At 40.3% G+C, this 12416-nt stretch overlaps 1 protein-coding gene across 1 annotated transcript in view; it reads right to left on the bottom strand.

The window, feature by feature from the left end:
• The window catches only part of LOC103290882 (probable ATP-dependent RNA helicase DDX60), an 85747-nt gene that overhangs the window by 35182 nt on the left and 38149 nt on the right, over positions 1 to 12416 (bottom strand). The window contains exons 16-21 of the mRNA XM_054716949.1: positions 11983 to 12138; positions 11420 to 11569; positions 7868 to 7987; positions 7151 to 7246; positions 2626 to 2741; positions 1637 to 1776 (exon numbers count right to left, since the gene is read on the bottom strand). Coding sequence (XP_054572924.1) covers positions 1637 to 1776; positions 2626 to 2741; positions 7151 to 7246; positions 7868 to 7987; positions 11420 to 11569; positions 11983 to 12138 — 778 coding nt within the window. The remainder of the gene's footprint in view (positions 1 to 1636; positions 1777 to 2625; positions 2742 to 7150; positions 7247 to 7867; positions 7988 to 11419; positions 11570 to 11982; positions 12139 to 12416) is intronic.

Genomic DNA, 12416 nt, shown 5'->3' with positions numbered 1-12416 from the left:
AGTTTCAATTATAGGAGATACATCAATCCCAAGAGAAATGGCTGCCGGCCAAGGAGCAAGCAGGAGGCTTGGCTCCGCTCCAGGCTACAAAGTTTCAATTGTAGAAGATACATAAATCCCAGATACCAGGGCCTCTGCTTGGGTCGCCAGGGGGCGTGGCCAGCCTGCAAACCACCACAGGCCCTTCACCCAAGCCACCCCACACCCCAAGGGAACCCCCAACCTGATCCGGGACACCCTCCAGGGCAAACCAGCTGGCCCCCACCCATGCACCAGGCCTCTATCCTATCTAATAAAAGAGTAATATGCAGATTGACCATCACTCCAACACACAAGATCCTGCCCCCATGTGGACACAAGATGGCCGGCACAAGATGGACAGCAGGGGAGGGCAGTTGGGAGAGACCAGGCCTGCAAGGGAGGGCAATTGGGGGTGATCAAGCCTGCAGGGGAGGGCAGTTAGGGGTGACCAGGCCTGCAGGGAAGGGCAATTGAGGTGGACCCAGGCCTGCAGGGGAGGGCAGTTGGGGGGGACCAGGCCTGCAGGGGAGGGCAATTAGGGGCAAACAGGCCGGCAGGGGAGCAGTTAGGCATCAATCAGGCTGGCAGGGGAGTGGTTAGGGGGTGATCAGGCTGGCAAGCAGAAGCGGTTAGGGGCAATCAGGAAGGCAGGCAGGCGTGCAGTTGGGAGCCAGCAGACCTGGATTGTGAGAGGGATGTCCGACTGCCCATTTAGGCCCGATCCTAAACAGGCAGTCGGACATCCCTCGAGGGGTCCCAGATTGGAGAGGGTGCAAACTGGCCTGAGGGACACCCCCCACCTCTCCCCCCCCCCCCCCCGTGCACGAATTTCATGCACCGGGCCTCTAGTTAGACCATAAGTGGAACAGTATATTTTGAAGCAAAGGTTTTTCAGCAAACCAAAACTGAACTGCACTCTAGACATGTTTTTGCCTTTTATTTTTTTTACAATATAGAGAATGAAACATTTATCTATGCTATATTTCCATCTTTAACCATACTGAATTATAGAGGAATTCACATTATTTCAAAGTAGATCATATTTGCAAAGAGCTTGATCTTCAAGTTTATTATATCTAGCATTAGCTGTGTGAATTTCAGCATGTCGTTAATCTTCTAGAGCTAAGATTCTTATTTAATTTCCTCTGTATATTAAAACAAAATTTCCTCTCTGTCTTTGTCTGTCTCTATTTTGCTTATTAGTGCATTTTGTTCATTAGATTCCACATATGAATGAAATATGATAAGAAAAAAAATTATTTCCCTTCAGATTTGTAGTAAGAATCAAACTGTTCTACTTATATGGCTGACAGCAGTTGGGTGGGGGTTATGGGTCTGGAGGGGATGAAGAGATTGAACAAAAAAAAGAGAGAAAGAACTCATTGACAACAGGGTGGTGATTGTGAGAGGGGTGGCAGAGGAGGTGAAAGAGGGTATAGGGAGAATAAGTGGTGATGGAAAAAAATAAAATAAAATTTGCAAAAAATTGATTTCCCTTCAGATTTGTAGTCTGAATCAAATTGTTTTACTTATAGAAGATGCTTTAATATGTTTCAAGCACATAGAGTGCTCAATAATTCTGAGCACCCCCTTCTCTTAGTTAAGATAGTCTTACCCAGTCTAACTCTGTAGGATGGCTTTTCTATTCTTTTTCTTTGTTGTTTCTTTGAAACTTTCAAGACATTTTGCAATGAACTAGAATTTTCCATTTTGCTTTCAACATGTTGCCAGTATCTTTTAATTAATGCCAACCATCTAGTTATGAAGAAAAGAAAGGTATTATCATCACAGAAAAAAAAAACCACATTATTTGTTTTCTGAGAAAAATCATTAAACATTGATTATAAGAGAATAAAAATCTTCTCTACATTTTATTCATACTCAAACTATATTTATAGTCACATAGTTTAATCAGTTATTACTTTTATGTAATCACCAAGAACTGATACTTTGAGGTTTCTTATTAAATTCATTTACCTAATTAAATGGGTGTATCCATTTCTGCTATATGTGTTGACACATTTTAAAAACATTTTTGGTGTTTTGCATAGGAAGGTAGTGGGCATAGCCTATTGGAAGGATGGTTCTAAACTGCCATATGCTATTCTCTGAGAATCCAAATATCAAGCTATAAACGGGAAAATTAAAGCACTCTCACACAACATTCTTGAAGAACCCTTGTGTAAGTTACATCTAGTCAAAGGATGAGTGCAAATGTCTTCTAGTTACATATAACAAAATTTGAAGAGAATAAATCTTACTTGAAGAGGGTTTTTGTTTTGTTTTAAAGAGTACTTTAAATAGCCGAAGCCAGTTTGGCTCATAGGATAGAGCGTCGGCCTGCGGACTCCAGGGTCCCGGGTTCGATTCCGGTCAAGGGCATGTACCTTGATTGCGGGCACATTCCCAGTGGGGGGTGTGCAGGAGGCAGCTGATCAATGGTTCTCTCTCATCGATGTTTATAACTCTCTATCACTCTCTCTTCCTCTCTGTAAAAAATCAATAAAATATATTTTAAAAAAAAGAGTACTTTAAATAATCTCTGACTGTATTATTAATTATTTTCATTAATAGCAATTAAACAAATACAAAACACAGGCTTACTCAGTGAGATGTTCGGGATTACTGATAGTAGCAGAAAGTGCCAGAAAGGGACATCGAATCATAACAAGAAGATGCTCCCAAACTTCGGCTCCAATTTCTCCCCCAAGACAGTGAACCTGGCAACGTGGTAAACAGACTCAGTATAAAGTCAGTTCCATTTTTCTCCCAAAAATACTAATAGATTATGCTACCAGAACTTATTATTTCCTTCTCTCTCCACATTCAGTAATGTTCGTTCACCCCTGACAAAGATGATCAAAGGATCCCAACATGACTTTGAGGAGAATTAAACTGGATTTGAGAATAATACATTGAGAGACGTCTTGTTGTATTATGCATGCTGATAGCTGAACTGTGAAAAAGATTATCACAAGTCATGTAGTAATGCTTATAAGCAAGAACAAGTTGAGCAAAAAAACACACTTTGTAAGTCTTGTTTACAAATGAAATATTGGCTAAATGTTAGCAATTACCACAAAAAGATAAGATGATGAAAAATCGCTATAAAAATAAAACATTTTACTCATGTATCACTAATCCTATCATTGAAACACAAATAAAAAATGTTTATAAAACAAATTAATTTGAAATAAATTCACTTCCCCAGGCTTCCATCTATGAATATACATAGAGCACTTATCCATACTAGTTAGAAATCTAGAGAAAGCCTAATCTCCTGACTATAAAAGGAGTGATTGTTAGCACATTCATTATTAGTTTGACACAATGATATGGGCAATTAATAATAATATATGAAAGCCAGGACAATTTTAAAAGACTTAATTTTAAATAATTTCTGTAAAATTTCAGCTAACAATAACCTGTATTTAGTAAAACTAGATTCTTATATAATTACTAGAGGCCTGGTGCACAAAATTCATGCACGGGGTGGGGGGTGTCCCTCAGCCCAGCCTGCACCCTCTCCAATCTGGGACCCCTAGAGGGATGTCTGACTGCCTGTTTAGGCCCAATCCTGGTAGGGCAGTCGGACATCCCTCTCACAATCCAGGACTGCTGGCTCCCAACTGCTCGCCTGCCTGCCTTCCTGATTGCCCCTAACCGCTTCTGCCTGCCAGCCTGATCACCCCCTAACCACTCCCCTGCCAGCCTGATTGATGCCTAACTGCTCCCCTGCCAGTCTGTTTGCCCCTAACTGCCCTCCCTTTTAGGCCTGGTCACCCCTAACTGCCCTCCCCTGCAGGCCTGGTCCCCCCCAACTGCCCTCCCCTGCAGGCCTGGGTCCACCTCAATTGCCCTTCCCTGCAGGCCTGGTCACCCCAACCTCCCTCCTCTGCCGGCCTGGTCACCCCTACCTGCCCTCCCCTGCAGGCTTGATCACCCCCAATTGTCCTCCCTTGCAGGCCTGGTCTCTCCCAACTGCCCTCCCCTGCTGGCCTGATCACCCACAACTGCTCTCCCTTGTAGGCCTGGTCCCGTCCCTCCCAACTGTATTCCCCTGCTGGCCATCTTGTGGTGGCCATCTTGTATCCACATGGGGGCAGGATCTTTGACCACATGGGGGCAGCCATCTTGTGTGTTGGAGTGATGGTCAATTTGCATATTACTCTTTTATTAGATAGGATAGCCTATCTATAATAATAAAAGCATAATATGCTAATTACACTGGACAGCCAAATGACCTTCCAGATGAAGCCGGGGCTGCTAGGGCCAAGCCCCTTGCAGGAATGTTGTGCATCAGGCCTCTAGTATTTATAGAATGAGGAAAAGAACTCAATTTCAAAAGTCTTGTTTATACTTAATTTCTGATTTTTTCTGAAGCCTTTATTTATGAAGCATTTATCCACTATGAAGTACTTTGGAGAAGTAAAGAGAAGCTTTCAAACAGCTTTTAGTCATCCCTAGCCAGTTTGGCTCAGTGGATAGAGCATGGGCCTGTGGACTGAAGGGTCCCAGGTTCAATTCTAGTCAAGGTCATATGCCCAGGTTATGGGCTCAAATCCCCAGTAGGGGGCCTGCAGGAGACAGCCAATCAATGATTTTCTCTCATCATTGATGTTTCTGTCTCCCTCTCCCTTCCTCTCTGAAATCAATAAAAATAGTTATTTTTAAAAAGCTTTTAGTCAAAACAAAGAGAAAAGAGAAAAAGAAAAACATGTATATAATATTAGAAATATACTGATAGGAAAGGTCATTTTAATAAAGTGTGCGTATGAAGGGCCATTTACTTTGGAGATGCATGTGACATTTACAGTGATGGAGTGAAACATGATAAGCACTCTTTAGTATTTTAACTAAAGATGCAAAAGACAAGACTTAAACAACATTCTGCAGCTTTTTTCCTCCATTGTAATGTTACAGGACAAGGAATCTCATCTTTTTACGTGTGCAGATAGATACCGCTGTGTCTGTGCGGCAATAAAGCTCAGGAAGTGGGAGCAGCTTACCTGCGTTCTAACCTTGGCTCTGCACTTCATGTGGGTGAACTGGGTAAAGTTCATCTCTCTTTATCTCAGCTCAATAGCCATAAAAATAGCAACTACTTTATTGTGTTTTTCTGAAGAATAAATGGCATTATAGCTGGACATTTAGCTATTAAAGTGTTATGTATAGCAATATGTGTAATAGAAGTATTTATATCTCAGGGATGGAGAACATCTGGCCTGCAGGACCATATAAGGCCCACAAAATAATTTGATCTGACCTTCTCAAGCATTAGGGGTGTGTTAATTCAGTGCTTGACCAAGTATGGTGGGCTAATTTTTAAGTTGATAATTTTGTATGGCCTGTGAATGAGGTTGTAAATGGCCCTTGGCAGAAAAAAAAAAGGTTCCCCTGATCTAAGGGAATCTTTGCATCCTTTTTTAACCTTTGTTTTATTGTGAATGTAACATTTAACAATTGTATAAAATACATTTTCATATTAACAAAGTATTATTCAGATTAACTAAGTAAAGCAAACATCCTCATAAATCAAGACAAATATTTCCAGTATCTCTGAAGTCCATACTAGAACAACCTTCTTTGGCAGTTACATTGTTTTTTTAAAGTTATCACTTGGTTTTCATTATACTTCTTTACATGTATACGTGTGTTCACAAACTATATAAGTTGATTTTCCCAGTTTTGTAAGTTTTTTTTCATTTAAATTATATAGCATCTGTCCTTTGCTCAATATTATAATTTTAAGGTTATTCTGTTATATTTATTTTAATTGATCTATGTAATCTGTTGTATAAATATATCAATTTTTTAAAAAATATATATTTTAGCCGAAACCGGTTTGGCTTGGTGGATAGAGCGTCGGTCTGCAGACTGAAGGGTCCCAGCTTCGATTCCGGTCAAGGGCATGTACCTGGGTTGTGGGCACATCTTCCCAGTAGGGGGTGTGCAGGAGGCAGCTGGTCGATGTTTCTATCTCATTGATGTTTCTAGCTCTCTATCCCCTCCCTTCCTCTCTGTAAAAAATCAATAAAATATATTAAAAAAAATATATATATATATTATTGATTTTTTACAGAGAGGAAGGGAGAGGGATAGAGAGCTAGACTGGAATTGAACCTGGGACCTTTCAGTTCGCAGGCCGACGCTCTATCCACTGAGCCAAACCAGGTATGGCAGTACTTTGTATATTTAATGGTAGCAGAAATTATATTTAAAATGCTTGTTTATCTAATTTTCTCAATATGTGTTGCTGATATGAAAATTATTTGTCAATTTGAATTTCAAAAGATGAAAAAAATATGAAGATATACTTGACCTAAATATAACTATGTTAGAAATAGTTTTTTAAAAAGCATATTAAAATTTTTTAAATATACTTTTAATTAACCTACGGACCAAAAACTAAATTATAATGGCAATTAAAATATATTTTAAAGTGAATCATAAAAATGTGATGTTTCATATGTTGCTAAAACAGTGCTATAAGATTAATGTACAACCTTCAATACATTAATGTGTTAGAAATTAATAAGTACATGTATTAGAAAAGAACTCAAATTTCATGTTCAAATTACATGATCTTCCTAAATTTGCAGACTCCTTTTTTTGTTTATTTCTGTCTGTTTACTTGTTTTGTTTCTTATTTGTATTTTGTTTTCTTATTTCCTTTTGGTATCATTCATCAAATGAATGCTAGCTAGCAACATGAGGCACTTTAACTTTTAAACCAGCAATAGAGTGACATGACCCATTTTAGCCATTAATGCAACCCGTATAGGTAATAGGAAAGTACCTCCTAAAAGATAGTTGGTTTTGTGGGATAAAAGTTCTACGGCTAAAAGAAGAAAAGTCTATTGCTAATGTCACTGGTTTGTCCAGTGCTTTCTGGGATACTTTCCCTCTACTATTATCACTCTTATTCTAGAAAATTTTCCATTTTCTCCTTTTCAACTCCTTCCACATGTATCTTTTAACACTCACACATTCAGTCTATCCCTTCCATAAACTGAATGTTCATTTTAATAACTGTCCATAGGACTGCCATCTTTACTAAAATACATAAGCTACATATTGTATGTACATACAAATATTTAGTGGAATAATAGTAATGAAGGTAGCATACCTCATCAAAGATGACATATCTCATCCTTTTCACCCACTTTTGATTACGAGGTGATAGCAAGAGTATTTCCAAGCACTGAGGCACTGTCACCAATATCTGTGTGTTGTGTTTTTTTAAAAAAAAAAAAAAAAGAAAGAAAGAAACCATTGACTTGATATTTTAAAATCTCAAGCTTTAACTTCTTTTTATTGTTGAAATTATTACAGATGTCTCCCATTCCCTCTCTTTGCTCCCTTCCCCCCAAATCCCACCCTTCCCTTCTTTTTAAACATCAATAAAATATTTAGATGACGGAGTATATCCATATAAGCATTTCCATTCAAACAACCATCTCATCTGTGGAAAAATAAATGTGAATAACAAATGTATGTTGTGGTTGATATATTTTAAAAGTTAAGCTTATTTCATTAAGAAACAGTCTCCCACATAGTACATTGGGAATATAAAATCATCACAGTTTGAAACCATCACCATTGAAAGATTTGAAATTTCCTCATATTGAAATTTCAGAAAAGCATTTTATTTATTATAGAAAATGCAATTATTTGAAAGTTAACCATATTATTAAGTAAAAATTATATAAACAATGTTAAAATATAAATATATTTCACAGGGTAATTGTGAATTTAATTTATTCTCAGATTAAAACCTTATAGTGCCTAACAAAGTGCCTTAATATGCATTATTATTTATAATGCATTCATGTCGGTGACATACCTGACAATTCAAGGTGTCATGACGGTAATCTCTTGTAAACACTCCACACACCGCTAGTCCTTTTGGCAGTGCTTTGGTAAATAGACTGCAGATAGTTCCTACTACTTGATTAACAAGAGCCTTAAATCATAAAAGACACATGTGCTATTCAGTAATTATTGACAACACTAAAAAATTGTTTAAAGTAAACAAGTATCTGGAACAACTTTATAAGCAAAAAGTACAGTACCAATTTTATGTAACTCTTTCTTTTCTTTTTTTTTCGTTAATCCTCACCCAAGGATATTTTTTTCCATTGAATTTTAGAGAGAGTGGAAGGACATAGGGGTAGAGACAGAGAGAGAAAAACATTGATGTGAGAGCGACACATCAGTTGGTTGCCTCCCAAATAGGGCCAGGGATCGAGCCTACAACCAAGCTACATGCCCTTGACCAGAATTGAACCCGGGACCCTTCAGTCTGAGGGTTGTTGCTCTATCCACTGAGCCAGAGGCTAGAGCTATAACTCTTAATTTCAGAGTAGAAGGGAGAGGGAGCGAGAGATAAAAATAGCAATGATGAGAGAGAACCATTGATTGGCTGCCTCCTGCACACCCCACACTGAGGATTGAGCCTGCAACCCAGGCATATGCCCTTGACTGGAATCGAACCTGGGACCCTTCAGTCTGTAGGCTCTATCAACTGAGCCAAACCATCTAAGGCTATAACTCTTTCTTAATAAAAGAATTACTTGCACAAATGCTTCCCACTGGTTCCATTTTAAAGTTTTCCTTAATGTATAATAAATCACAGTTCTTACTAATGTGATGGCAAAAAACAATAAGCAACAATCTATGCCACACAAATGGGATATATACTTGAACAGGTGAAATCAGATGATGAAATTTTATTTAAAATTCTAATTGTTTTTCCAATAATCTGACATTACTTAACTTCCCTGAGCCTCAGTTTTCTCATCCATAAAGTGAGAGGACTGAGTCATAGGACAAAGATGATCCCTCCCAACACTGAATTTCTTCTCTCACTGCATCTTTAAGGCCTGCAATGAAGTATTCTCCTTGGGAAAGAGAGAGGAAGGAATATGCCAAATCCCTTCGTGATGAAGAGAAAAATTTTGACTCAGGCAAGAGCTTCTAGACATCATTTTACACAGATTGCTATAAAGAAAGAAGCCTATAGCATTTGCAGTAATCAGGGGTTATTCTACAGAGCATGGAAGCAAAATGAGAATGGCTGTTTTTCCCTCTCCCACTTTCTCTTATGAACTTATCTATCTTCTCTTAACCCTGGCACAGATATCAAATGGATTTTTTGAGAAAAAGTCTCAAAAGTGTTAAATCCTTATCCTATCTAATAAAAGAGTAATAAGGCAAATTAACCATCACTCTGCTACAACTACAAGCCATACCCACCAGCCAATCAGGAGAGAGTATGCAAATTAACCCAACCAAGATGGCTGCTGCCATGGAGCAAGCAGGAGGCTTGGGTTTCCCCGGCAATGGAGAAAGCCAAGCTTTCCTCACACCCTGGCAGGCCCAGGCCTCCACTCAAGGGTACAAAGTTTCAATTATAGAAGATAAATAAATCCCAACAAAAATGGTGGCAGCCATGGAGCTGGAGAGAGCAGGAGGCTAGGGTTGCCCCCAGTGATGGAGGAAGCCAAGCTTCTGCAGCCCTGGCCTGCCTTGGCCTCCGCTTAAGGCTACAAAGTTTCAATTATAGAAGATAAATAAATCCCAAGAGAAATGGCTGCCGCCATGGAGCCAGCAGGAGGCTTGGCTCTGCTCCAGGCTACAAAGTTTCAGTTGTAGAAGATAAATAAATCCCAGATACCAGGGCCTCCGCTTGGGTTGCCAGGGGGTGTGGCCAGCCTGCAAACCACCACAGGCCCCTCGCCCAGGCCACCCCACGCCCCAAAGGAACCCCCACCCTGATCCGGGACACCCTTCAGGGCAAACCAGCTGGCCCCCACCTGTATACCAGGCCTCTATCCTATCTAATAAAAGAGTAATATGCAAATTTACCATCACTCCGACACACAAGATGGCTGCCCCCATGTGGTCAAAGATCCTGCCCCCGTGTGGACACAAGATGGCCACTACAAGATGGCCAGCAGGGGAGGGCACTTGGGAGGGACCAGGCCTGCAAGAGAGGGCAGTTGTGGGCGATCAGGCCAGCAGGGGAGGGCAGTTGGGAGGGACCAGGCCTGCAAGGGAGGGCAATCAAACCTGCAGGGGAGGGCAGTTAGGGGTGACCAGGCCGGCAGAGGAGGGAAGTTGGGGGTGACCGGGCCTGCAGGGAAGGACAGTTGGGGGGGACCCAGGCCTGCAGGGGAGAGCAGTTGGGGGGGACCAGGTCTGCAGGGGAGGGCAATTAGGGGTGACCAGGCCTGCAGGGGAGGGCAGTTAGGGGTGACCAGGCCTGCAGGGGAGGGCAGTTAAGGGCAATCAGGCTGGCAGGGGAGCAGTTAGGCATCAATCAGGCTGACAGGGGAGTGGTTAGGGGGTGATCAGGCTGGCAGGCAGAAGCGGTTAGGGGCAATCAGGAAGGCAGGCTGGCAAGCAGTTGGGGGCCAGCAGTCCCATATTGGAGAGAGTGCAGGCTGGGCTGAGGGACACCCCCCCCTCTCATGCACGAATTAACCCTGGCACAGATATCAAATGGTTTCTTTGAAAAAAATTCTAGTTTTTAATAAGTGCTGGACCTAAGAAGGTTTAAGCAATAAAAAATAAGAGTGAATGATGCCATTTATTGGTCATTGTTTACACCCAGACATATTCAAGGATGCCTTACATACATCATCTCACTTATTGCTTGGAATAAAAGTACCACAGTCGCCCCCACCCCCTTATCCACCTAGCATATGCTTCAAGACTCCCAATGGGTGCCTGAATCCAGGGGTAGGAATGAACCTTATATACAGTACTATGTTTTTTCCTATACATATATGCCATTTCACTTGAAGAAAGCATTTTATAGCTTCTCCTTGGCATAATCAAATTGCCAGTGTCACTGCTTTTGCACTTGGCACTTTTGGGCCATTATTAAGTAAAATAAGGTTACTTGACTACAAGCACTCTGATACCATGACAGTTAATCTGATAATCAAGAGGCTGTTAAGTGATTAATGGACAGGGAACGCATACAGTGCGGATACACTGGATGACTCATGTCCCAGGCAGTGCAGAATCCCAGGCAGGACTTCATCATACTACTCAGAACAGCACACAATTTAACACTTATGAATTGATTATTTTTGGAAATTTTCATTTAATATTTTTGGACCGTGGTTGACCATGGATAACAAAAACCATGGAAAGCAAAACCATGGATAATGGGGGACTACTGTAAAATGTAAGCATTATTATCCTCCTTTTACAGGTAAAGAAATTGAGGTAAGAAACTAGCTCAAGACCACACAGCCCACAAGCACTCACATTCATAACTGCAGTTCTGGAGTCTGTATGCTCTCGTACCTCCCCAGGATTAAGGGCACAAGCTATAGTTGAGGAAAATTGCAGTAAGATACAGAGTGTCATATGCACACAATACCTTTGTTGGAGCAACATACACAATCACCCCTTCATCACTCTCTCTCAGGATTTTCTCCATGCAGTAGTAAGAAGCATAGGTTTTTCCTGATGATGTCGGGGCAACAATTACAGCAGATTCATTGTTATCTACCACATCAAGAAGTTCCCTCTAGATTAAAAAAAAAAAACAACATTTCATTTTGAAAATATATACTTAGTGTCAAATTTTAATACAACTATATTTCAGCCAAATTGGTATTCACAGTTCCTTCTGAGACATAGTCAGGTACAGGATGGCATAGATGCAGAGAACAGACTGACAACTGTCAGAGGGGAACGGGAGGAGTGCTGGGTGAAAAAATGAAGGGATTAAGCAAAAAATAAATAAAAAATAAACATCATAGACAACAGTATGGTGATTACCAAAGGGAAAATAAGGTGGGGAGGTAGAGAGAGTAAAGGGGTGTAGATGATGATGGAAGGACACTTGACTTGGGGTGGTGAACACACAATGTGATGTGAGCCACCTGTTTCCATCGAGTGTCCTCACTTTTCCACGCTGCAGATCTTTTCAGGACATACCTGCCATGTGTCTGGTATAAAATGATGCACCCTGGGATCTGGATCACTTCTTTCCTCTCGAAGTAAGTAATGGCCCATATATGTTAACTGAAACCGAGCTGCTCCCATACAAACTGAGTATTTAGAAATATCCTTCTCAGTACTGGATTCCTGTACCTAAGTAAATATGACATAGTAGATTTTCATGTTTACAATTTTTAATCTGGGCAAGGAAATTACCATTCATGTTGTAGTTTGCTTCAACAAGATTATTTTACGAATTAGCAGTGAAGAATAAGATATAGATACTATATCTTTACTAAAAATTTAGATACTATTTTATGTACAGTACCATGTTTTATAGAATATAAGTAAAATGCAGTATAAGTCAATCTTTTAATTATAAATCAGCATAAACTTTGAAAATTGCTAAATATGAACAATTCCCTACGCAC

This window comes from Eptesicus fuscus, chromosome 6 (genome assembly GCF_027574615.1).
Source record: "Eptesicus fuscus isolate TK198812 chromosome 6, DD_ASM_mEF_20220401, whole genome shotgun sequence".
Taxonomy (NCBI): Eukaryota; Metazoa; Chordata; class Mammalia; order Chiroptera; family Vespertilionidae; genus Eptesicus; species Eptesicus fuscus.
The sequence above is the reverse complement of the archived record's forward strand: the minus strand, read 5'-3'. Positions and strand labels throughout refer to the sequence as shown.